This window comes from Passer domesticus, chromosome 20 (assembly GCF_036417665.1).
Source record: "Passer domesticus isolate bPasDom1 chromosome 20, bPasDom1.hap1, whole genome shotgun sequence".
Classification (NCBI taxonomy): domain Eukaryota; kingdom Metazoa; phylum Chordata; class Aves; order Passeriformes; family Passeridae; genus Passer; species Passer domesticus.
This window is the reverse complement of record NC_087493.1, coordinates 4822952-4846836: the sequence shown is the minus strand read 5'-3', so window position 1 is coordinate 4846836 and position 23885 is coordinate 4822952. Positions and strand designations below refer to the sequence as shown.

At 44.5% G+C, this 23885-nt stretch overlaps 3 protein-coding genes across 9 annotated transcripts; 1 reads left to right on the top strand and 2 right to left on the bottom strand.

Annotated features, from left to right (window-relative positions):
* The first annotated feature begins 2506 nt into the window (after nt 1-2506).
* Nucleotides 2507-8346, top strand: MILR1 (mast cell immunoglobulin like receptor 1). 6 transcript variants are annotated; one of them, XM_064395544.1, is made up of 9 exons: nt 2508-2670; nt 2763-2807; nt 3634-3921; nt 4171-4455; nt 4950-5066; nt 5512-5601; nt 6431-6496; nt 6827-6886; nt 8219-8346. In XM_064395544.1, exons 1-8 carry the CDS (start codon nt 2637-2639, stop codon nt 6877-6879), a joined length of 978 nt encoding a protein of 325 aa, XP_064251614.1. In that variant the 5' UTR covers nt 2508-2636; the 3' UTR covers nt 6880-6886; nt 8219-8346. The 6 variants fall into 6 exon arrangements, with proteins under 6 accessions (XP_064251616.1, XP_064251614.1, XP_064251617.1 ...); XM_064395546.1 differs by lacking the exon at nt 8219-8346 and having other exon boundaries at nt 2507-2670; nt 4953-5066; nt 6827-8187; XM_064395547.1 differs by lacking the exon at nt 8219-8346 and having other exon boundaries at nt 4953-5066; nt 6434-6496; nt 6827-8187.
* POLG2 (DNA polymerase gamma 2, accessory subunit) lies at nt 8334-13817 on the bottom strand. The gene is made up of 8 exons (XM_064395541.1): nt 13296-13817; nt 12755-12902; nt 12511-12616; nt 11957-12130; nt 10838-10978; nt 10080-10160; nt 9405-9505; nt 8334-8533 (listed from the first exon to the last, which is right to left on the bottom strand). The coding sequence occupies exons 1-8, from the start codon at nt 13783-13785 to the stop codon at nt 8368-8370; spliced, it is 1407 nt and encodes a 468-aa protein (XP_064251611.1). The 5' UTR covers nt 13786-13817; the 3' UTR covers nt 8334-8367.
* Nucleotides 13818-15864: 2047 nt separating this feature from the next.
* Nucleotides 15865-23182, bottom strand: DDX5 (DEAD-box helicase 5). 2 transcript variants are annotated; one of them, XM_064395258.1, is made up of 13 exons: nt 23041-23182; nt 21477-21642; nt 21233-21329; nt 21016-21149; nt 20828-20893; nt 20266-20407; nt 20027-20187; nt 19705-19877; nt 19411-19521; nt 19150-19211; nt 19010-19069; nt 17539-17763; nt 15865-17024 (listed from the first exon to the last, which is right to left on the bottom strand). In XM_064395258.1, exons 1-13 carry the CDS (start codon nt 23046-23048, stop codon nt 16639-16641), a joined length of 1791 nt encoding a protein of 596 aa, XP_064251328.1. In that variant the 5' UTR covers nt 23049-23182; the 3' UTR covers nt 15865-16638. The 2 variants fall into 2 exon arrangements, with proteins under 2 accessions (XP_064251328.1, XP_064251327.1); XM_064395257.1 differs by having other exon boundaries at nt 23017-23173.
* Between the last annotated feature and the right edge of the window lie 703 nt (nt 23183-23885).

The window sequence follows — 23885 nt, the reverse complement described above, 5'->3', positions numbered from 1 at the left end:
TGTTCCTTGCCATCTGCAGTCAATTGAAAAACATTCACTATGTCAAAATTCTCTTTCACAACCAGAATAAATTTAAGGCTACCTTAAATATGCACAGAAAAGAGATCCTTTCCTCTTCTTCTCTTATTTGTCCTCCAGAAAAACAATTCTCTCACAATTAAACACCATGTACTTGAAATAAACAGCAGACTTGCCCCCACAGTAGGAGTGTGAAAATCCAGTATTGAGTAACCTGCCTATAAAAGTAAAACCTTTTTGCAGACAAAACAGAAGCCTTGATTTAATTCATCACCAGACATAACTGTCAGTCCATGTGATTTCTGGCAAACCTTCTGCAGACATCCACTGCAGCAGATGCTCCTCCAGAATGCAGGACCTCTCAGGATGAGAAACTGGGAATAACTATATATAATAATGCTTATAACTCTGCTGAAACAAACAAATTTCCTTGGAAGCCTGGGACAGAACAAAGTTCTTACTACAGAACACTATCCCAGCATTTTCATCCTCAAGTTAAAGAACTGACCTTGTGAATGAGAGCTCAGTTTGGTTTATTCCCTTCCACCTGCTTGCTTGAGGCAGAGTATTGTCACAGCACCAAGTGATACACATTTCCCTTTCTGATGTTTTAACTTACTTGTTTTGGCTGGATGACTTCTGTTCTGTTCTGCAATGTTCTGCTCATTATTCTTGGTCAAGTTTATTCAGTTCTCCCTACATGTACAACCACATTAATTCCAGGCAGGAAAGTTGCAAATCTAATAAAAAGGGAACTCCAAGCTCACACAGTACCTTACTGCTGCTATAAAACTCTTTGTACACATGCTGAAAAAACCAACATCCTCATAGTCCAAAGGCAATAGCCAGCTCTGCCTGAAAAACAATCCAGATGAAAGCAAACTTCTCACTTCCAAACAGAAAGCAGGGCTTTGTCTTCCCTGGACACTCAGGCTGAGCATCCTGGGGGGAGCCTGCACACCATGAAAGCTGCTGCACATGAGACATTCTGGTGACACCTAAACTTTTATTTTTTAGAAGGTATAGCTAAATTCACAGCTCCTTTACCCACACACAAAATGAAGCAGCTCCTTAGGAAAAGCACTGGGCTGCAGGTGAGCACCAGCAGCCAGGGCTCCTGGGGGCTGTTTGGGAAGGTTTCTGACAAGAGCAGGCTCCCACAACAACAAAATGCACAAACAGCCCCATCCTCCCTCCAGCAGCTGCACTTTCACACGTGTTTCCTGACAGCTGGCAAAAGATGTTCCGTTCTTGTGGTTTGCTGACAGCGTTTCCACATCAGAAACGTTTCTGAGAGGAGGGTGGAGACTGTCTCAAAAGAAATTAAAAAGAAAACAAACCCAAACAAGTAAACCTCCAGCAAAATTTAAAAAAACAAGGAGGAAGGAAGTGCACACAACGTTCTGTGAGGAAATTTTGCAATGCTGCAACAGCCAAGGGTTGGGCAGGGATTCTGTATGACCCAGGGAAGGGCTGCAGGGCTTGATTTGTTGCCTTCAGTAAGTGGAAAGAAAGAAATAAGAAACAAGACAAGGATGACTGTTAAGTCATTTTCTGTGTAAGCAATTGTACAACAGGGCCTGGAGTCCTGCAGAAGGCATTGCCCATGCACAGCTGACATTTACTTCACCCAGAGTAAAAAACATCTGCTTGCCAAGCCTGTCATTATGTAGCTTTGTATTACTGATTACTTCATCAAATTAGTCATCAGGTTTGTTTATGCAGTAGTGTTAAATTCTTTATGAGATTTGTACCTTCTAGTACAAGATCTCACTTCTTATAGCTTAATATTTGAAGCTCAACTGAAATATTTTCTTAACAAGCTGGCTAGCTATAAATACTTAATAACATTTTAAAACTTCTATAGATTTTAGACTTTTTTAGACAGTTTTTTAAAAAATATATTGCTGCTAAAAACACACCCAGTGCCACGCACATCCTTAGTCTCACTATATTATCACTTGCCCTATCTCTAGCAAATATGTGTCTCTTTGATATGGATCAGTGATCTCATTAATTCCTTTCACAGAACAGTGCTGGAAAAACTACCCAAAAGGAGAAAGGTGGGGGTTGGTCTTTCCTCCCAAGCAACAAGTGACAGGACAGGAGGAATCAGCCTCGAGTTGCACTGGAGGAGGTTTAGATTGGATATTAGGAAAAATTTCTTCATGGAAAAGGTTAGACATTGGCACAGGCTGCCCTGGGAAGTGGTGGAGTCACCTGGAGGGATTTAAAGACATGGAGATGTGGCACTTGGGGACAGGGTTTAGTGGTTGAATGGTTGAACCTGATGCTCTTGGAGGCCTTTTCCACCCTCAGTGACTCCCTGCTGCTCACCTCAGCCATGGCTCAGGACAGCTGGACACATCTGCCTGTGACCCAAACTGCTGCTCCCCACCCCACTGCTCCTCTCTCTGCCCACTCCTCTGCCTGCCATAGGCTAAATGAATGTGAAAGATGACAAAATTCTCCACAGGAACATGAGTAAATATCAGCACTGATTGGCACAGTTTCCGTATTTAGAACTTCCTCAAGTCCTAGAGCCACTCCTTCATCTCCTTCAGAAGAAAGAGCTCTGTCATGTAGCTGCACCAGCTCTCTTGCCCAGTATCCAGAAAATGCTTTTTCTCACAATTCTGCTGTTTTTCTTCTGTAAGCTAAGGACATGCTTCTTTCATATTGCAAACCTTTCTAAAGCAGAACCATTGTTTCTTGTCTGAAAGCTTTTCTTTTTCTTCTCGTAGCTCAGATGTCTCAGCAGACACAGAAAACTACTGCAAATGGCAAAGGTAGGTAGGTTCTCTGGTTGATTTTGAGGTATGTGCTGAGATTGACTGTTAGCCAAAAAAATGGGGGAGGAATTTAAAAATGTCCAAAAACTTCATGTCAAATTAAATCTTTCACCTCTCTGTGCAGTGAGTCAGTTTAAAAGTTTCTATACAAAGTTAACCATCTCTTTACTGACTGTATGTAAAGTCAAAATTGTTTTAACTTGTTAAAACATTTTTCCTCCCATGGAAATGTTGTAATTTACTTAAGTCATGACTAGTTCAGTATCATTTTTTGTGGAAAGACAGGTTTTTATTGCAAGTTTATTTGTATAAGATCATGAAAGGAAATAAATCTGAGAGACTATCAAGGCCCTTACTGCTACTATCCATATGTTCTATCTACTTACACAAGGTTAGTTCTGTCTGTCAATAGACAGCCACTAATAAAATACTGCCTTTGCTTTCAGGCTCATACGCTACCTCTGAACTAATTTATAAGGTTACTTTCTCCTACAATTAATACCCCACAATATTTGATTTAATCTTTTATATTTCTATTATTTTCATTGCTGCTGCAGTTCAAAAGTATTGTTATTGGTTCATCTGAACACATCTGTGGGCTTTGTGTGGCTGTGCCTCTTTTGCATGAGCACAGGCACTTTTCATCATGTAGGAAGCTGCATTCTGGTTTTGAAAAATAATTCAGTTGCCTGCTGTGGAAAAAGTATAATGGTCCATTTCAACACAAATAAGCATAGCTTGGTTGTCAACATATTTTGGACAAATTTGGGGCTTTCTTGGGTCATAGGTGCAGCCAACTCACTCAGCAGTTTTTTATTTGCAGAGATGGTGTCCAATCCCAAGCTTGTACTGGTTCAGGGGACTTTGAATGTGGTGATGAAGCAGAATGTGACCCTCTCCTGCCTCTCTGAGCCTGGATCCCCACCTGTCAGATACACACTGTTCAAGCACAACCAGCAGGTATCTGCTTCCAACAGGTCAGACTTGAGCCCTGCACTGTTCACCCTGACCATCAGCTCTGCCAGCGATGTTGGGGAGTACAAGTGCAAAGCTGAGTACAACAACTCCAGTGGTGGAAAATACAGCAACAGCCTCAGCTTCACCCTCCTAGGTACGTCCTGCTGTGCACCTTCCCAGCACTGGTTATTGCAGGGGCACACAGCCATCTCTTTTCTTGACTGAGGAGCTGAACTTTGCTGCTGTTCTTACCTCAGGAGCTGGCAGTGCTCTCCTGCCCGGGCTCACGACCCCTCCATCCTCCATGCCCAGCTCTTTTGCCGGTGTTGTCACTTCACTCCAAGTCTTGCCTGGAGCTTGTCCTGTACTCTGTGATTCAGATTTTTCAATTTTCTTTCTACAGAGCCCATTTCCAAACCAGTGCTGAGCTCCCCCACCTCTCAGGCAAAGAAAGGCCAGAACGTGACCCTGTCCTGTTTCTCGGAGAACGGATCCCTTCCCATCACCTATCTGTTCTTCAAAGGAACACAAAACATTTCTCCCCAAAAGACAATGCAGAAGAGGGAAGCAGCTGTGATTTTTCTATTTATCAATTCCCTTAGTGACTTTGGGACCTATAAATGCAAAGCTAATAACAGTTTTCCCAATAATACAAAATACAGCAACAGTTTCAACTTTACATTAGCAGGTATGAATGAAAAGAGGCTACTACTGTTGACAAACTGGGATCACACAAAATTCAGAATGTTGTAACTATGCAAGGTTTTAGCCAGATATTTTGATCCTGCAATGTGATGTTCAAAATACAATTTTTTAAATTTAAAAAATTGATGTTTTAAAATTAATGCAAAACCATAGAATTCCATGCACCCTAGATAGCAGCAGAAGTGACCATGGAGGATGCCTGTAAAAGACTCACTTTTGTAAAAGACCCCTGGTCCACCTTGGAGAGAGTCTGGTTTCATTTTTTTCTCTGCTCCCATGAAAGAGCTTTACTGGCACCAGCAAGCTGCCTTCCTTCTGCTGGGGCACAGAGCCCTTGGGACTCTCATGAACAGTTACATTAACCCCAGTTAATCTAAAAACTGAAAGAAAATGCAAGTCTTGATTTCAATTTACAGAAAATACTTAAAATATGAAACAACACTTCATTCCATAAACACTTTTTTTCCTTATTTTTAGCAGAAGAGAGAAGCCATTCTCAGACCCTGATAATTTCTCTTGGGCTGATCCTGCTCCTGCTCATAATAGCACTTGCTCTGGCAATTCCATTTTTCCTAATTCCTTTGTACAAAGCAAGTGAGTTATTTGAATGTCTGTTTGTTTTTCCACAGGTCATTTATACTGTCAATATATTTCAGTATGTAAACATCACGTTTTCAGTAGAGTAGCTCCTGTTATTTTATCATATTGTTGAATCTCCTCTGAAGCAGCACCAGCAGCTTAACAAGACTTTGACAAGGCCAAATCTCTGAGCTGTGTTTTGGATGAAAGATCTGGGGTGGGGGAGGCAAAGCAACAGCTAATGTAATACACAAAAACACTGGAAGGAATCTGACCTCACTGGAAAGGGAAATTATTAAAATGCCCTTGGTTAAATAATTCTTTTGATTGTGAAAATAACATTACCTGACATCTCCAAATATTTTTTTAAAAATTTGAAACTTTTTATTTATAAGAAATATTTATATATATCTATATAAATACACACACAGAACACACGTTTTTCTTTTACAATTTGCAGAAAAATTTAAGTCTACCAGGCCCTCAACTGGCCTTACTTCAATACTGAATGCAGAGGAGTCTGAAAATGAAGTGATATACTCAGAGATTGGTAAGTTCCTGTCACCCCTGCAGTCAGGCAGGTTTCTTCAGGTACTGGAAGGGGACACCTACTGACCCTCCTGGCAGAGGCATTATTTGAACCCCTCAGAATCCACATCTGGCATCATCTGACAGCCATGCAGCCAAAACTGCAGCTGGTTAAATGAACTGAGGTTTTCATAGAAAAGGGTGTAATGGCCATCTACTAACAGACAACAGTGAGCTATATGAAGCTGTAGCAAAATAAAACTTGCATAGCTCCTGCATTCTTTTCAAAATTGTTCAGTACTTTAGTTATTTATTCAATCCTTCTTAGGTTTGGGAAGATCCAAAGTCAGTTCAAACTGAAATTATGGAGTGACAACAGGGCAGCTGACCTACATTAAGACATTTTAGTGCTTGAATTGCAGAAAGCAGACAATAATGAAGACATTACCTGACAGCCACAATGCTCTGAACTTGCACATTTCTACATTTGCCTTGAATGTGAATGCCTCTTTCCAAGGGGAATAAGAACCCCCCCAAACAAACTAACAGCAAAGGCATTGTTTCCAATTTCTAAACATCCAAATGGAGTAACTGTCTCCAAACAAAGCTGCCTTCCTGTTCATGCAGTAGGGAGAGCTCCCACTGCCCTGCTGGGTCAGCTCAGTGCTGGGCAGCTGCTTGTGCCAGGTCTCAGCCTGCAAGGACAGTGAGAAGAGCTCTGATAAGGCCCATGGACACTCCATGATTTATATTCAGTATGGAATCTCACTGCTCTGTTTCAAAATTACAGAAAAAAAAGTGTGGTTCGAGTTGTTTGTAATTGAGTTAACTGCTGTTCATCATCTTTAAACCAGAGCCTGTTAGACCAGAAGAAGAATACATCAACTTCTCCGTTATTAGAAGAGAAGAGGAAAAAGGTGAGAACCTCAAGCTGCAATATTGGAATATCTGATGCACACAAATACATTTTGAGGGGACTTTGCTGGGTGGAGGCAGGGCTTAAATACTTGCACTTGCTTACGAAATTGCTTAGTTACTATGGAAAAACTAAATAGCTTTAAAACTGTTTTGAGGAAGGAGAGGAAAGAAGAAAGAAAAACCCCAATAAACCATCCTATGGCAAATTCAACAGCCTCCCTATGAAACCACACAGATGTTATTAGTGACCACACTGCTGATGTAATGTGAATTCTTCTGTGTAGCTGTGCCAAGAAAGCAGCTATGAATTCTGTTATTCTGGCTTTTAGCAGGGAAGAGGCCATGTGCTACAGTCTATTCAAAGGTCCTCATCAGAGACTGAATACCAGGTATGATTATCATTTTTTTCTGATCAACTTAATCACATGCTTTTAAAGAATTTTTCAGCCCTCAAATGTGCTAAGTTCCAGCAAGCTGCATACAAAGATAAGATATTTAGATACCAATTTCCTGGCCTAATCAGTTTGTAGACACTTTCGAGGCAAAATCTCTGAGCCATAATATCCATGGACTTCAACTTATGAGAAAAAGCAAACAGACAAAACTTAGAATTACATGTAAAGCTTTCACACAGATTTAAGTTCCTGAACATTTAACAATTCTCTGAAGTACAAACTGGATTGTTTGCAGACATAAGATAATCAAAAGGTTTTTGTCTAGTGTAACAAAAAAAAAGAAAAAAACATCCCTCAGGCACTAGAGGATCCCTATTTGCCTTCTATGTACCTGCAAGGATGGCAATTTCTCAGTTCAACAGTACTTCAGCTCTCACAGTAGATAGTAGTAGATAGCTCTTAGAGGGATAGGTTGCTAAAATTAATTTTGGGACAGCTGACTTCAAAATAAATTCTGTGTGCTGCTACCAGCTGTTTCTTAAGATGTGGCTGGGTTGCTTTAATACCATTCCAGAGGCAGCTTATTTAGAATTGCATGAGTTCAGTAAGTCACATGATGCTAACATTGATTAGTTCTAGCATAAATATACTGCAACTATTATTGTTGCTACAAATAACTCATTTATAGTTAAGTGAGCACCATGTTAGAAGATTTTAAGGCAAGTTCTCGTGTTTCATGACACTGATGACTATCAGAGGCCACAGGCCTTGCTGCACTTTATACAGGGACTGAACAAGCTGTACTGGAAATCTAGAAAAGATCAGAAACACACAGTTCTGTATCTCTGCAAACTCTTGTATCTGATTTTAACCACTGTGCTTAGGTGCAGGAAAAATATGATCACACATTAGTCTTTTTCCACCATTTTGTACCCACAGATATTTTGTCCGCAGAAAATACTGGTTAAAAAATATTTAAATCTGTTATTCTGTTACTCTTGGTAATATTTTTCTGAATTTTTTATGTTTCTCACGTGCAAGATGAAGTAGCTTACACGTTTAAGAACTGAAGCCATGTGACTAAAATACATTCCTACAAACAGTACAAAGATAATGATGTTATTAAAATATTTACGATTTGGAAGTCTTTAATATAAAATACCATTTTCCAACAGAGATCACAATTGTGCCAGCAATACAGAGGAAAGCTGAATTTTTAGTTTAGGATGGAGCACTTTCAGTATGATATTAAAACCAAAGACATGAACAAGCATATGGTTAGCCTTGCTAATAAGGGACAAGTTTTTCTCTTCCTTTTTTCCAAAGCAACTGGAAGACCCAGATTTGACAGAAAACAGAAGCACCACCATGTTTGAGCAGAACTGTTTGCAGAGAAACCACTGAGTCCGTGACAATGCTGAAACCAGTTCAGGCAAAGATGTCTAAGAAAATCCCTTTATTCAACAAGTTTAAGCTTACACATTTTTGGCAGATGTAACATACTTAATTAAAAAGTCCTTCAGCCTGGAAATGTGCATCATTTCCTTCATGGTGGTGTCTCTGCTTCTCAGCTGGACCACTCCATTCTCTAGAGTGCCATCACTTATCAAGACCATGAAGGGAATGCTCATCTCATCGTACCTGCAGAGAGAAGAACCCACCTGTTACTGGTTTTTCAGATAAATTACATACAAATGACCATAAACTGTACATATTTAGTTTTGCTGTATTGCACTAAGTCCAGTGTGACACCTCCAGTTTTCTTGTTGCCATTCCTTGCTTTCCTGATTACATGTCTTCAAATTACTTAGCTGCTTTAGTATATAAATATAATCTTATTTAGTAACCTATTAAAAGAGTATTTTTCTACAAGCAGAATTTATCTTTGTTTTACTGCACATGAACAAGAGGTTGCATCTATTTTCTCTCAGAAAAAAACATTAATCACTATGCTCAAGATGCTTTGACATGAGGAGTCATATGCCCCAATCCACTCCTGATCAACAAATCATAATGAAGCCCCCAAATGGAACAGCTGTTTTTATATCCACAAACAGTTCATCACATCACTAATGGCAGTGGTTGCAGACTAGGAAGAACTGTCAAGTTCAAGACTAGACACAGTGGGTTGTTTGAAAGAGTGCTTAAGAATGAAACACAGAACCAGACCAGATGCAAAAATGGGGGTGAGGGTGGAAAACAGTTCTGCAAGCTTACAAGTCATCTGAAAAAATTAGTTTTTGACATGAGAGTTTTTAAAAGGCATTTTACAGTTCCAGGGAAATAACAGTAATATGTGAAAGGCTTCTACTTCACTTAATTTTTAAAATTATCTGATATGTGCTTTTCGTAATAAAACTACTTGAATCCAAGTCTGCAGTTTGGGATCCACACCTTCAATCAGTAACTGCACACAATGACTTCCTACTGAAAAAAGGAATATTTACAGCAGGCCACAGAAAGTCATCTTTCACCTTCATAGTTTAACTTACAAAAGACTGTTTCTCCTTACTTTGTGTAAAGATGTTCCAGAGACACATGCACAGTTTCCAGGTAACCAGGCCATACAGAAATTCCATTTTCTGTCAGTTCATTGAACAATCCTTGACAAACCTGTGTTCATTTAAAAACAAAAGTTAAAAGACAGACTTTGAGCAATGAGACTCTATACAAAGAAACCATTAAAACTCTTAACAAGTGTGGTATTAACATTCCTAGCTGGTGTTTATTTGCTGGCTGAAATAATCTCAAACCAGAAAGCAGCCTGGCAGTTCTGTCTCCACTTCTGTTTAAAAACATGCCAGTGTAAGCTTCCTCCCTTCCACAGGGACTTCATGACTGACTTAAATGAAAACTTTAAAAAAATCCTTCTGAACACGTGACTCATGCAAAAAGATAATTCTGAACTGAGAGGGATGGTGTTATTAATTTTCCTTAATTTTGCATGGGACAAGCATCAGCTTTATTGTACCAAGACAGTTGTGTCCACACAAGGAACTGCCTCCTGAGAATTCCTTTGGCTGTGACCCACAAGCTGCAGAGCAGGAGCACCATGAACTCTGCACAACCAGGAATCTCCAGGAGTCAAAGCAGCAGCATGATTTTCCTCAACATAAACAGTGTGTGAATTCCAACACATTACATGGAGAGTCAATGCTCAAAATTGAAATACTTTCTTACAACATACCTGCCTCAGCTCCATTGTTGGACCTTTTCCTACATCCAAGGCCACTTTAAGGGGTGCTAAGCAAGGATGAAGCTTAAGTACCTAATAAATTTACAAAAACCAACAGATTACTAAATGTATTTATCATACAATTCTAAACAGAAGTAGGAAATAGATATTTTTTAAAAATTAAATTAAGGTTTTAAACATACAAGAATCTTCTTACAGCACAAAATCTTGAATTAGAAGCAAGCTATATTTTATGCAAGGAGCACACAGCCCAGCTACATTCACGTGGCAGAAATTACTCTGTTTTGGCTGAGCTCCAGAAAAGAGATGAAGATTTGTTAGCAGAGTTCTATCTTGAACTGAGCCAGAGTGAAGAGAGGCAGCCCAGCAGGCAGCTCCCATCCAGTCTACTGCATGTTCTTAAAGCCCAAACAACTGCCTGGGTAACAGGCACTGACAGCCAGCACTCCAACTCCAGAAAACTGAGTAAAAGTGGGGAGAATGATGGTCCAGATCCTACCTACTGATCAGAGAGAAGGGTAAAACAGGAACAGGGGACCTCAGAATGAGAAAAATTGCTTATGTGGGTGACAGGGACCACAGGGGCTGTGCCAGGGGGCCAGCCTGGTGCTGCCAGTGAGAGGGTTGAGTCTGCACCCATTGGGAAAGGATCAGGATGGCCTTGTGGAAAAGGAAACACTGCCATGCTTGAATTTACCACATTGTCTAGGGGGGGTTCTTATTTTCTGACATTTTCCACATGCAGTTACCTTCCTCTGAGAATTTTTCTTTGCTGTTAATGGATTCTCAGCTACCTGCAGAGAATCAAAGAGATAAGCTAACACTCCTCGGTCCAGATTCCCATTCACAGACAGAACATGAGGGATGACATTCTTCCTTCCATCTCGGCCCTGAAGAGAAAAAACCCACAAAGGAAAACATCAAAGATTGCTCCCAGAAGCTTTTTGCTTGCTTTAAATGTATAATGAGACACTGAGCTCAAGCACTCTTATTTATTAAAATGCAGACATTTATTTAAAACATTACCAGCAGCCTTAGCAGTGTTTCTGTGACCAGGTAAGGCTGTAACAGTGGGGAAAGCAGGTCAGGGCAGGATTAGTTTCTTGCTCTGCCACTTTGATCATAAATTTAAATCTATGGCAAATACATTTGAAACTCTGCATATTCTTTTGGAGGTTTGTAGATTACTTCCAAGTGACCATGAGTCCCCACATTCTGAGAAATCCCTATGTAACCCAGTTTTGTAGAAATAAACTGCAAAAGCAGGAAAGACAGGACTGTCATGAGAAGAAGGTTGCAATTTTCTAGTAAAATACAAAGTTACTCTGGTTTTATCTGTTCAGCCTAACTCCAAACATTGCCATTTATTAGGATTGTCCCTCTTCAACAAATTCAGTGGAGAGGTTTCCCTCTGGTCCATCCCTCCTTTTTCTATAAAGCCATTTTTATAACCCATTAATCTACGAAAACTTTTACATACATGAAAGTGAACAAGCTACAGCAAGAAAGAAGACCCCTCACATTTACAGGCTCTTTTTGATGCAAACTGAACAGTGCAAAACACAGTCCAAATTTGTGTTTCCATTTCTTCACAGATACAGGTAAAAGCTATGCCACTGACAACAGCTGTCTTGACAATAGGGCTCATTTCTAATTTTGAAGAATACCTTGGGGGAAAAAAAAAGTACCAAACACTATTTTATCAGCTTTGAAAATGCAGGTCTGACTGCAGAGCATCAATTGTACTGTTCTTGCAGCAAATCAGTAAAAAGCCATCCACATGCTCAGCAACTGGATCAGCAAAGAAACCATTTCTCTCACTCATTACCATCTCTATCAGGAAAGGTGTTTAATACAGTAAAGCTTACAAGGAGTTTAGATCTCTCTCCTGGATACAGCTGTAACAGTTCAGTATCACCAAGGTTCTTCAGGGTTTCTATTGTTTCTGTCCCCCAGGGAAAGCTATAATGTAACTTAAATCCTCTTCTGCCTTCTTCATCCTGGAAGTCACTGCTGCTGAAGTTAGACGGGCCTACAGCAAACTGCAAGTAAGAGGTATAAGAGTGATCACTACTGCAAGTCTCATAGAACTACAAAAAACAAGCCTGCAATGCAAACGGAAGTCTGGGTTGTTTTAGTACCATTTTCTGATTTTCAGCAAAAGGTTTTTGTAAGTTAAAGCCCAAATCTCTTGGTTGTTTTATGGCATTTTCATCTCACATCACCAACAAACACAAAACATTTGCCTTTCTGCAAGTCAAGCTATAAACTAATTATCAGGCTTGTCATCAACTTCAGTAGCTTCTCAATTTCCATGAGAAATGCACCTGGAACAGGCCATAAAACCAACCACGGTGATTTTTCCCCCTCTCCGAGGCATAAAGGAGCAGGCCAAGATTCCCCATGGATATGCTGCTGTTACCTTTCTCCACCACTGGAGCCTCTGGCGCAGCCAGTAATCGAGCCACTGTCCTGAAGTTCTGGGAGAACTAAACCAGGCAAGCAGAGACGTGGTCCTCTCGCCTATTCTTTAAACAACAGCAAGGGCAGCAAGTTAACACCTTGGGAAACAACAGGGGAAAAGCAAGAAACAGCATTCAAAAATAATCCAAAAGCGAAACAGTTGGTTTAGGTAGGATAAGGGATCAACTCCTCTATCACTCTACCTTGTAAGGTTTTTGTTGTGTTGTTCATTTCCTGAAACAGAATGTTCACTTTCTGGAACAGAATGAAAGCACACTCCAATCTGAGCAAGGCCACAGGGCAGTCTTTTGTTCACCAGCTCTAAGCAGCTGACATATTGCGCCAGAACACCTACAAAACACAAAGCCCTGTTTTTAGTGGCCACGGGAAAGTTTCTGATGTTTTAACTCTACCAAGAACAAATTAAGCACATATTATACACGTGTTGTTTGTAGATGCAGTCCCACTATCTTTACTAGCACTGATGCTTTGCAGACATGGTTCAACAGGCTGGTTCCTCTGGGCACGTAGATTTTAATGTGCTTTTCCCCGAATTACAGGGAGCGTATCTGCTGTCCACCTGTGCTGGTCAGGTCCTTGAAAAGCACACATATTCACAGCCTACAGAAGGAACATTCCCACCGCACCAACGCAGCTGGGGAAATCCCTTAAATGCAGCTGCTTCGCTCCCAGCAAGAAACTCGTGCGCAGGCTGCAGGCTGAGCGGAGCCGCCCGGGACCTACCGGGCAGGAGGCTCTCCCGCAGCAGCCCCGCGGCCCCCAGCACTTCTTCCAGGGCCGAGCCGCCGGGGCCGTGCCCACAGCCCTGCAGGGCTTCGCGCAGCGTCTCCGGGTGCAGCAGCCGCAGCCCCCGCGCGTCCCGCGGAGCGCCGGGCGGGCCGTGGAGCGGGGCATCCACGGGGAACACCTGCTCCCGCAGGGGCAGCGCCGAGTCCCACCACTGCGCCGCCAGGTTGGCGCGCAGCGCCGCGCCCAGCGGCCCGAAGCCGGGGTGCCGGCCGCTCAGGTAGGCGCCCCAGGGCAGCGGCCCCGCGCCGCCCCGCAGGAAGAGCCGCCGCCAGCACACCTCCAGCAGCTCCGCCTCGGAAGCACCGCCGCCCTCCGAGTACGGGCGCGCCGAGCACCAGGCCGGCTGCGGGACTCGCCGCCGCCTGGGCCGTGCCAGGGCGGCGCGGCCGCACCAGCGGCAGCCTTGGCGGGAGCCCAGCGCCATCTTGCCGCTGCCTCACGGCGGGGCTGAGGGGAGGGGGAAAATGTGTGTGGGGAAGGGTCGGGGCAGCCACTGCGCACGCGCGGCGCCCCCCGCGGGAAGCAGGCGTGTGCGGCGGCCGCGCATGCGCAGTGGCCTCGCCGCGCCCGCGGGCCGGAGGTCAGGGACCGTCCGAGGTGAATTTTCTGTCCCCAGGCTGAATCTTCTCACCCTTTGTAACCGTAATGATGCCTCAGATAGCTCCTGCTAAAGGAATTGGCGTCTTGGAGCTGAATTTTTTTCACCTTTTGTAAACATAACTGATGCTGTCAGGTAACTTCTACAATGGAAGTTGCTTAATAAAGAACTCGTTTCAAGTATTGGGCAAGATCACATCACACAAATAAACATACACTGGGTAGGCCGAGGATGTGCATTTCGTGTACATTTTATTGTAAAAAAGATTAACTTTTTACCCTTTGGTGTGCTCAGCCTTGAGCCCCGCACAGAATGAAGAACGTCACTTCTATAAACCAAACTGGTCTGAGAGCTCCCAACAAGGCCACAGGGCCGGGTCACGGCTGGCCTGCCCGTGTGGGACAGGGACACCCGGGGCCTGGCAGGGGGACAGCGGGCCTCGCTGTCACCGAACACGCTGCAGCTGCACGGGACACTCCGGGGAAGAGCCCCTGTGGAGCCACGGCGGGCACGGCAGGCTCAGCCGAGGCCCAGCGCGGCGGAGGCGGCGGCGCTGCCAAGCGCGGGGGCGAGCCCGGCTCCCCGCGGCCCCGCCCGGCCCGGCTCCCCGCGGCCCTCTGCTCGGCGCAGTGGAAATTTCCACCGCCGCTGCAGCCCGAGCGGGCGGCGGGGCGGAGCCGGAGCCATTCTGGAGCGCAGGGCTCGGGCTGCGATAATCCCCGCGCTCTCTCCCCGGGCCGGGCCGGCTGACAGCCGCTTTAGTAGGGCACTGGGTCAGCGGCTGGAGCCGCTACTCCCGCCTCAACAAGAACTGCAGGCAAGTTTAGGTGGAAGGCAGATTTGCCATGAGCTCAATTCTGCCAGTAACGTCAAAGCTGCTTACAGCTCGTTTCTTTTCATTATTTTATGTGCAAATGTTGTACTTTCCCCCTCAAGAAGCACTGCCCCAGGCAACGGGTCGTTTGGAAAGAGTTATAAAATACAGGGAGGAAACCTCTTTCTGCATTTAGATTTCACACCACTATTAAAGACTCTCATATCTCAATTTTAATGCACAAGCTAAAAGTGCATCATTTCTTTAATACTAAAACCCCGTAACTTTACAAAACCAGCTTTTCAATGCATTGTGTTTCAGGCCATTGCCATGGAAACTCAGGAGTTAAGTCGTACTTCAGTGATAAATAATCTACTTCCTTGTTTTTCACCCCTGGTGACACCAAGCAGTGTTCCAAAACAAATAAATGAGAAAAAAACCCCACCCCTACTTCCCCCCCCCCAAAAAAAAAACCAAACCAAAATAAAATACATTGCCACCTGCAGTTTTAGACTGCAGTGGGGTAGTTCCAAGCCTCCAGCTGGAGTTCTCAAAGCAGGAGTGAAGGATCACAAAAGACTGTCAAGTGACAACTTCACAGAAAAGGAGGAAATGCAAGAGGCAGATTAGGCTGCATTAGAGAACATCACAAACTGAGCCTCAGAGGGAAACAAGGACAAGTAATCAAGAACAGCACAGACTGAGCAAAACGATCTAAGTGCAAAACAAAGTTAACTCAGGTTCAAAATAACATAAAAAGAATCTTGTAGATTCAACCTTGAACACATTAAGTGCTGTTAAACTTAAAACTCATCACTGTTACTGATAAACAAGAGGGAACTGAAAATTAGTATCAAACTGGAATTTAAATACACCACACTTGAAAGCATTAAGCACTTTAACCCCAGGATCAAGAATTGTGCTGTTCCTTCACTCAGCATGGGCAGTGCTTTGAGATTAGGGAGTCATTTGCACATATTAAAGGTCCTTAAAAAAAAAAACAAACCAAAAACCATGAGGCATTGTCATGGATCAACAGCCCACTTCCCCTCCCACCACCCCCATAAAGAAATCACTGCTCAATACCAGTGTAAGTATAATTTGAAGTTTTAATACTAAGATCTTCCCGTTTCTCTGAAGCTCAGAAGCCTGCATGCTAACTCACAACGCCTGGCAGCTGTGGGTACACAACACTCAAGCCTGCTCTGCACATATGCTCGTGTGAAGGCGACGGTTACGGTGCTGCAGAAGCTTCCTACGCTCGTAGCAGCTTGTTAGCAACACCACTACAGAGTTTTGATCTTTTCCAAGAACTGGCCCTACGCTAGTGAGACAAGGAAGAACACTGCTTCCAGTATTTTCCTGGAAGCCAGCTTTAATTTTCTTCCCCATCAAAGCAGAGCCTGCCATGCTAAGCAATCTAGCCCAATCAAGGCAAGGCTGGTATTTGTATAAGCTTAAATGTTTAATCAGACACAGTTGAGAAACCTTTCTAGAATTTAATATAAAAACATTTGACATATCATTAATGTAAAGTTGTGCACATGTTGAGAAAATTGTCATCTGAAAGAAAAATCGGTCTTCAAATATCTTTATTGGAAGGCCATGCACTGCCTTCTGTTACTGTATTTCAAATCACTGTACATTTACTTTGAAAACACTGTCTGCATTTTCTAGTACAAAAAACTAAAAATTGTTTCAGGAATGTAGAGAAATATTCAACTTAAATAGCGAAAAAGTGCACCATAATTACTGCTGCACTGCAGTCATTTCTGCATTTCCCATTTCTTAAATAACTATCCTGTTTTGATAACACACAATATAAAGAGCAATTATGAAAAACTGAGACATTTAAATACACTAAGTTATTGAGAATAACTTGTGGGCATGGGGTAACCTATCATAGGAGCAGCACCAGTGGCAGGGTAGGCGTACTGCTGCTGGTTCATGCCGTTGTGCATGTTGGCAATGTTACTGCCGTACTGCTGCTCGTAGCCGTTCTGGTACGCTCCTGTGGGGTTACCGCCGGCCCTGAAGCCGGCCTGCATGCCTGCAGCTGCAAAGCCGTTCCCAAAGGGAGTGCCATTGCTGAAACTCTGGGCGCTGTAAGCCCCGTTTTGGGTTTTTGCTCCGAAGTCTCTCTTGCCTAGCGCACCATAGGTTCTCTCAAAGTTCTCCCTCTCTCTAAAGCTACTAAATCCACCCCTTTTGCCCGCAGAGTATCTGTCACGTCGGTCACCTCGGGAACGACCTAGTGAAAGAGACAAGACAGTTACATGTATGATAAAGGCTCTTCAGTTCAGCTAAGCAGCATTTATTTTCTGTCCCAGCAATTCAAACCTACTATAAAAGCTTTCCAGGGGCTTGCTGGACTCCAGTTAGATAAAGCTGTCTCACTTCTGGGAAGTCATACACTCTCCCCCATAACACAAGATGTGGCATTACAAGGCAAAAAGGGAATTTTGCCAGCAGGACACTTGGGTCCATCCCTCTTTCCAAGCCATAGGAAACAAAGTGTTTTGTTTCAGGGCAAATATGAAGCACCTCTTTGGCGTGCTCTAGCTATAGGTGCACCACAGCACAGGCTGGGAGCATTTGGGTGCTGTTTTTTGGCTTTTGTATAAATAAATACCTTCTGAGGTCACAGTAACTGGTAACTAAACCACCTTCCACATTTATTTGGAAGAGAGGCTGGAGGTGGAATCAGAAGTTTCCACTTCGTTCTGAGAGGAAAGCTATGCACGGAGATCAAGAACAGCCCTTACCTGAACCTCTGTCTTCAACCAGCTGAAGCAATTTGGGGTTGATGGCTTGATTAGCCTCACGAAGCACAGAGATGAGGTCATTTACTTGCTTAATATTGTTAGGAGTAAAGAATGTGTATGCTGTGCCTGTTTTGGTACTGCGGGCAGTTCGTCCAATTCGGTGGATATAGTCCTCTGAGGAGTTAGGGTAGTCATAATTGATGACAAATTTCACATCTTCCACATCTGTAAAGTGTTGCAGTGTGGCAAAAAGCGAGGTACAAAGTTTTGCACACCACAACAGCCAAATCGAAGATAAACATTAGACAAGAGTATTTTAAAGGGAATAATGGCTGCAAAGAACAATGTTAGAATCATCCATTTCTGCAAGAGCATAGTGGAAGAGAAAAGTTACGCACACTCCGTCTGATCCCGTTCTCATCACCCACCCTGTGAGCCAAAACCTTACCATAAGGAGTGTGCATTTGCTTGTCATTCCCAACTCAAGTGTCCCCTTTACAAATCATCAAGTGACATCTGAAAGCTTCTTGCAGTAGGGCCACTAAAGCTCACAGCAGCCTCTTCATGTGCTCATTTGAGGACCTTAGAGTAAAAACATACAAGGTCCTTCACATACACACTCATTAGAAGCTCAAAAAAAAGGGGCCACACTGCTCGTCTTGCCAAGACCTTTGAACTGCAGCTGCAAGAAAAACATACCTGTCCCCCCAAAGTCACCAAGTTGTTTTTATGCACTGTGTCTTGTCTAGGCAAGCGCTTCCAAGAAGCCAGGGTTCACTTGAGAATGGGTCTCTGGCAGGTCTCGACATGACGACTATGTATAGGTGGAGGAACTTCGACTTTCAAAGGCATTGAAAAGCCATTGCTTTCCTGCCCCACTTGTTAAAGTGAGAGGTGGACTTTTATTCTCAGATTTCATGTGCCAGTACTCACCAATTTGTTCAAGGCTTAGTACATTTTAAAGCTGCTCTCTCCATTTCATGGTTGAAAAAAATTTCATTGAACATTGAAGTTTAAAATTATGTTCTTCAACATTTCAAAAAACTCACTGAAATTCAAAGACCCACAGATCACAGCAGACAGTATGCACAAAACTAACAGTACTGCACCATGGCAAATCATGCAAAGCATGGAGAGAAGAGAAATACCAGGGCAAAGTGAACTGTGAATGAAACTGCTTATTTCATGAGAGAACAGTTTATGGGGGAGTAGTTTAAAGGATGATCTTTGCCTTTTGAAGATTACTGGCACACAATGCTCTCAGCTTTCACCTCTCTATTTGACTGGAAGCAGCCAGCCGATCATTTCCACTAGTCCTCCATCCCCCTCGAGTCCTCCGATTGTCATGCCTAGGCCTTGCCACAAAGACTGCACCTTTATGTGAAGAAAACTTAGAAAAATGCAGAGGTTAAAGAAAGCAATAGACTTTCTTTAAAAGCTGTGGACAACTGCCATTACGAGTTTTACTAACCTAGACCTCTGGATGCAACATCTGTAGCAATCAGGATTGGTGCTTTTCCATGTTTGAATTCTGTAACACAAGAAATGAATCAATTTTTCTTCCTGAAGCAGCACACATCAGATGCTTGCAGAAATGGCTGAAACACTCACCATTTAGAACCCAGTCCCGCTCCTGCTGACTTTTATCACCGTGAATGCCCATCGCTGGCCACCTGAAAACACAGAACTTACTGAACCAACAACACTCCAACTTGGTGGTTTCATTAGTCAAAACCTGGGCTACTGGCAAATTCCAGTCTGGGCATTGTAGCAGACAGCTGCTGCCACTGACAGTTCTGACTCTTAACTGTACTGCCAAGAGCACATGCAAGACTATTGGGGCTGCTCAGTGAAGTCCCAGCTACTACTCACCCATCTCTCCTCATTTTTCTGGTAAGATCATCACAACGCCTTTTGGTTTCCACAAAAACAATTGTTTTGTTTTCCTTCTCGCTCATGATCTCTTCCATCAAACGAATAAGCCTATTTTTAAAGAGATTATGGTTAGAGCTTAGACTGCTTTCTACTGTGCAAGTTTAAACTCATTTCTTGCCTTAAAGTTGCCTCAGACTGATGTCAAAAATCCATCAAAATAAGGCCTTCATTTCAGTTTATAAAGCAAAACTGACAGAAAACACAGAATGCTTTGCCCCCAAGCCTACTTACTTATCATCTTTCTCTACATCATGACACACATCCACAATCTGAAGAATGTTGTGGTTTGCACTCAGTTCCAGTGCACCAATGTTGATGTGCACATATTCTTTCAAGAAATCTTCAGCCAGCTGCCTCACTTCCTTAGGCCATGTGGCACTCCACATCAGAGTCTGCCTGTCAGGCTAGAAAAGATCAGATCAATGAAAGATCAGTATAGGGTTAAGTTAAATGCCCAACCAAAACTACCCAGGCTTGCACTGCCTTTTAACAAGGGTAGTGGCAGTAGTTTTTATCTGCTATAGTGATAAATACATGAACCATTTATACTCACTCTGATCTGATCCACAATTTTTCTGATCTGAGGTTCAAATCCCATGTCAAGCATCCTGTCAGCTTCATCAAGGACAAGGTAAGTACACCTCCTGAGATTGGTCTTTCCAGCTTCTAAGAAGTCTATAAGTCTTCCAGGTGTTGCAATGCAGATTTCCACACCTAAAACCAAGCAGTCCCATCAGCTGAAGCAGTTTCCACATTGGCTCAGACAGACATGCACTGGAAGCTGACCCATACCTCTTTCCAGGTCACGGATTTGTGGTCCCTTTGGAGCACCTCCATAAATACATGTGGACTTCAAACGACACGCTCTGCTGTACTCTGCAGCTACCTGCTGCACTTGTTGGGCCAGTTCACGGGTTGGTGCCAACACAAGACACTGCAAATAGGATGTCCATCTTTTAGTTCAATACCCAGTACAAGATCCTAGTCTGAGACTAATTTTGAGCGTCAAGTTTAGTGCCAGACTGACTGAAGTAGATTTAAGTAGCCAAACCAGCAAACCAAGTTACCTGCCATCTTAACTACCACCAAACGTGTGAAAGATACCTGAAAGTCACTAGCTTCCAGGGATAGCAATTTCCAAAATATAACCCAAAATCAAACCCTGCTCTGTACTATTTTCAGAACAATCCAATCAGCATTTATAGAATCTGCCTGGGAAACTATCCCAACAGGAAACCACTTTATTCACACAGAGAAACAGAATGCAGCTATGCACTCTTACAAGCAGGGCCAACTGAGACTGTAAAATACAGTCCTTAGAAATTAAAATCCCCTTTCACTTAGGAATACTCACAATAGGTCCATCTCCTCGCTCCAGGAATGGCTGATGATTTATATGCACAATAGCAGGCAGTAAGTACTGTTTGGAAGAAAGAAAAATCACATCACAATCTCTTCCTAGAGGTGTTCACCCTGCACCAGGCTGCGCCATACTGGCACTGCTGAAATCCAGCAGTATTTCAGGCTATAATCAAAACTTACAGAGAGTGTTTTCCCTGATCCAGTCTGTGCCACTCCAACCATATCCAATCCACTCAGTGCAACAGGCCAACCTTGTGCTTGAATAGCAGTTGGTTCAGTGAAGTTCTGCCTCTGAATTACTTCCATAACATTTGCTTAAAAACAAATTTAAACATATAGATTCAGATGTTGCTGTAACCCAGTCTGAAGAACAACCAGTAAACTGGTCTTCACTTACCAGGGAAGTTTGCTTCATAAAAGTTGATAATTGGTTTTGGACAGTTATGGCCCCTAACTGTGACCTCTTTGCTCGCTCTGTACTGTTCAACTTCTTGCTGCAAAACAAAACAGCCATTATTAGACATAACCTCTGATACTGAAGTTATATTTTAAGTTACCCCATCTGTACCTGCTGGGCCCCATGACCCTCAATATGTTTGCACTTTCTGTTTACTTTTGCTCGAGCCAGATCAGGTACGTACCGCAGTACGTCTAACCACATCCGGATGTTCTTGGTAGAAGTTCTTCTCAAATTTGGGCAGCTCATCCAAGTTCCATTTCTTTTTTGTAAGTTTCTCCCCAGGGTTTCCAAATTTCTTCCCAGAGAGAGGTCCACCTCTACTTCCTCCAAAACGAGGGGCTCCAAACCTAGGCAAAAAGAATACATTTTAGAATGCAAGAGAAACATTTTGGTCTTCTTCCTGAACAACTTCACCACCATCTCTGCACTCCACCCATTACTTTAAAATACAGATGTACAAACTCTACCTACCGAAGTTTCAGGATACCAGAACTTTAAAAATCATACTTTAAGCTACAGATGCCACAATCTGCCTAGCCACAATTCTTACTCACAAGCTAAGACAACGTGTCTTTCCAATTTCCATACAATGCAATTGAACAGCAAGTTACAACAAGCATTAACACCTTGGCACTACCCCGTGATCAAAATGGTTTCCCACCCCAGGGACACTCCTACTGCTGGAAGAGGGCAGGGGCAGTTACGAAACCTTGAGATAACTTTCCCGTAAACCGTTTTTTTTTGCATATCCCAAAAGACAAGACTTCTTTTAACCACGGTGTTTTTTGAGGCCATGTGCTTCATTAGCATTGCAGGTTCGGTCCCTCCGTTCGGCTGATCGCGAGAGCCCCGGGGCGCAGCTCGGCGCCGCGCTGAGCCACGCGCTGATCCGAGCGCAGGGCTCCCTCCCCCGCCCCGACCGCTTCCCAATTTTGGCCGGGCGGGCTCTGGGAACGATCCTTCGCAGCACAACACGGCGCTTCCCGAGCGGCCGCTGCTTCCTGCCAGCGCTGTTTCCTTTGTCTCTCATTTCTGTCTACGCCACATTTTCCAGCCGCTGCCATTTTAGAGCCGGGGCTGGGCGGGGGGAGGAGGAGGAGGAACAAAGGCAGCAGCAGCAGAGCCGGCATTTTGATTCCCCTCAGCCGCCGCATGGCGGGGCCGGCCATTAACATCCGCTTACACAACACAAAGCGGAGCCGGCCGGCTCCTGCCGGCCACAGCCCGAGCCTGGGAGGGGGAAGGGAGGGGAGGGAACCGCCCTGCCGAGAGCTCCCCAAGGCTTCGGCACTGCCAACCCACTGACCCACAAACCTCCAGCCCGCCCGCCGCTCTCAGCGGGGGGAATCGGGCTCTGCGGGGACCGTCTGTGCTGGGGGGCGTCCCCAGGGGGTTGGGGCGAGTCTTTTAGTTCCCAACGGAAAAAAAAAAAATTTAAAAAAAAATTGAAATTACCCCGCGCTATTCTCAGCGCTAGCACGCCCGCGGGGGGTGCTCTGAGGCGAAGGAACCGACAGTCGTCCACAATCGGTGGCCTAAAAAAGCCCGATACCCTCCCACGGCCACCCCTCGCGGCGGGAGCGCTGAGGGAAGGGCTCAGGGCCCAACCCCCGCCCCGCCGCCATCTTAAAACGTCTGAAAAACAACCCCGAGAGCTCCACGGACAGGCTCAGAGTCCGGACGCTGGCGGCGGCTAGCGCCGGCCGTGCCCCCGGACTCACCCTCTATCCCTGTCGCTGGAATACCCGGGCATGGCGATGGTGGCGGTGGGCGAGGCGACTCCGGTCACTTAGAGCGGGTGACGAAGGGTTGCACAAGATCCGGCGCCGTTGGCGGGGGCCGCTCACTGTGGGCGCCCGGCCGCGCGGTCGCCGGTTATAAAGGGGGCAGCGGTGGCTGCCGGGAGCCGGCGCGTGACGCACGCGCGGGCCCCGCCCCCCCGCCGTTATGTAAGCGGCCCGAGCCGGGGCGAGGCCCCGCCCCCTTCCGCGTGGGCGTGGCCGCGGCTCGCCCTGCTGACCGGCTTTGAGCTCGCGGCCGGAAGTGGCCCCCACCCCCACCCCCTGCTCGCGCCTGCGCGGGGCGCTGCGGGCGGGAGCCTCGTTCTCGCTGAGGGCACCCGGCCCGAGGGGACGGAAATAGAAATGGAGAATTCTCTCTTTCAGCCTCCACAAGTGCAGGCTTTCGGCCGCCCGGCGTGTTCAGAACGCAGCGCAGCTCCTCAGCACTTTCGGCAGGGCAGAGCCGGACCCTGATGTCTGCAGTGCAGTCCCCCAGTTCTCACAGATGTTTGTGAAAATCCTCGTGAAATAGCTCGAGATGAGCCCAGGTTTTTAACTAATAAACATTTTAACTAATAACTGATACTTCACCGTCGATTGACCTCATGCCCACCTGTGACTTTCACTCTCGGAAGGAGCCAGATATGCGGATCCTGGAGAGCCGCACGCGAAATAACATCAAACCTCTTCAGGCCAGTTCCTTTATGCTGTTCCATTGCCTTTTGAAAACGTTTATGAATGTACACGTAAACAGAAACATTTATAAACACACGTCAGCAAAGTTACCAGCGTTACCCTTTTGGATTCCA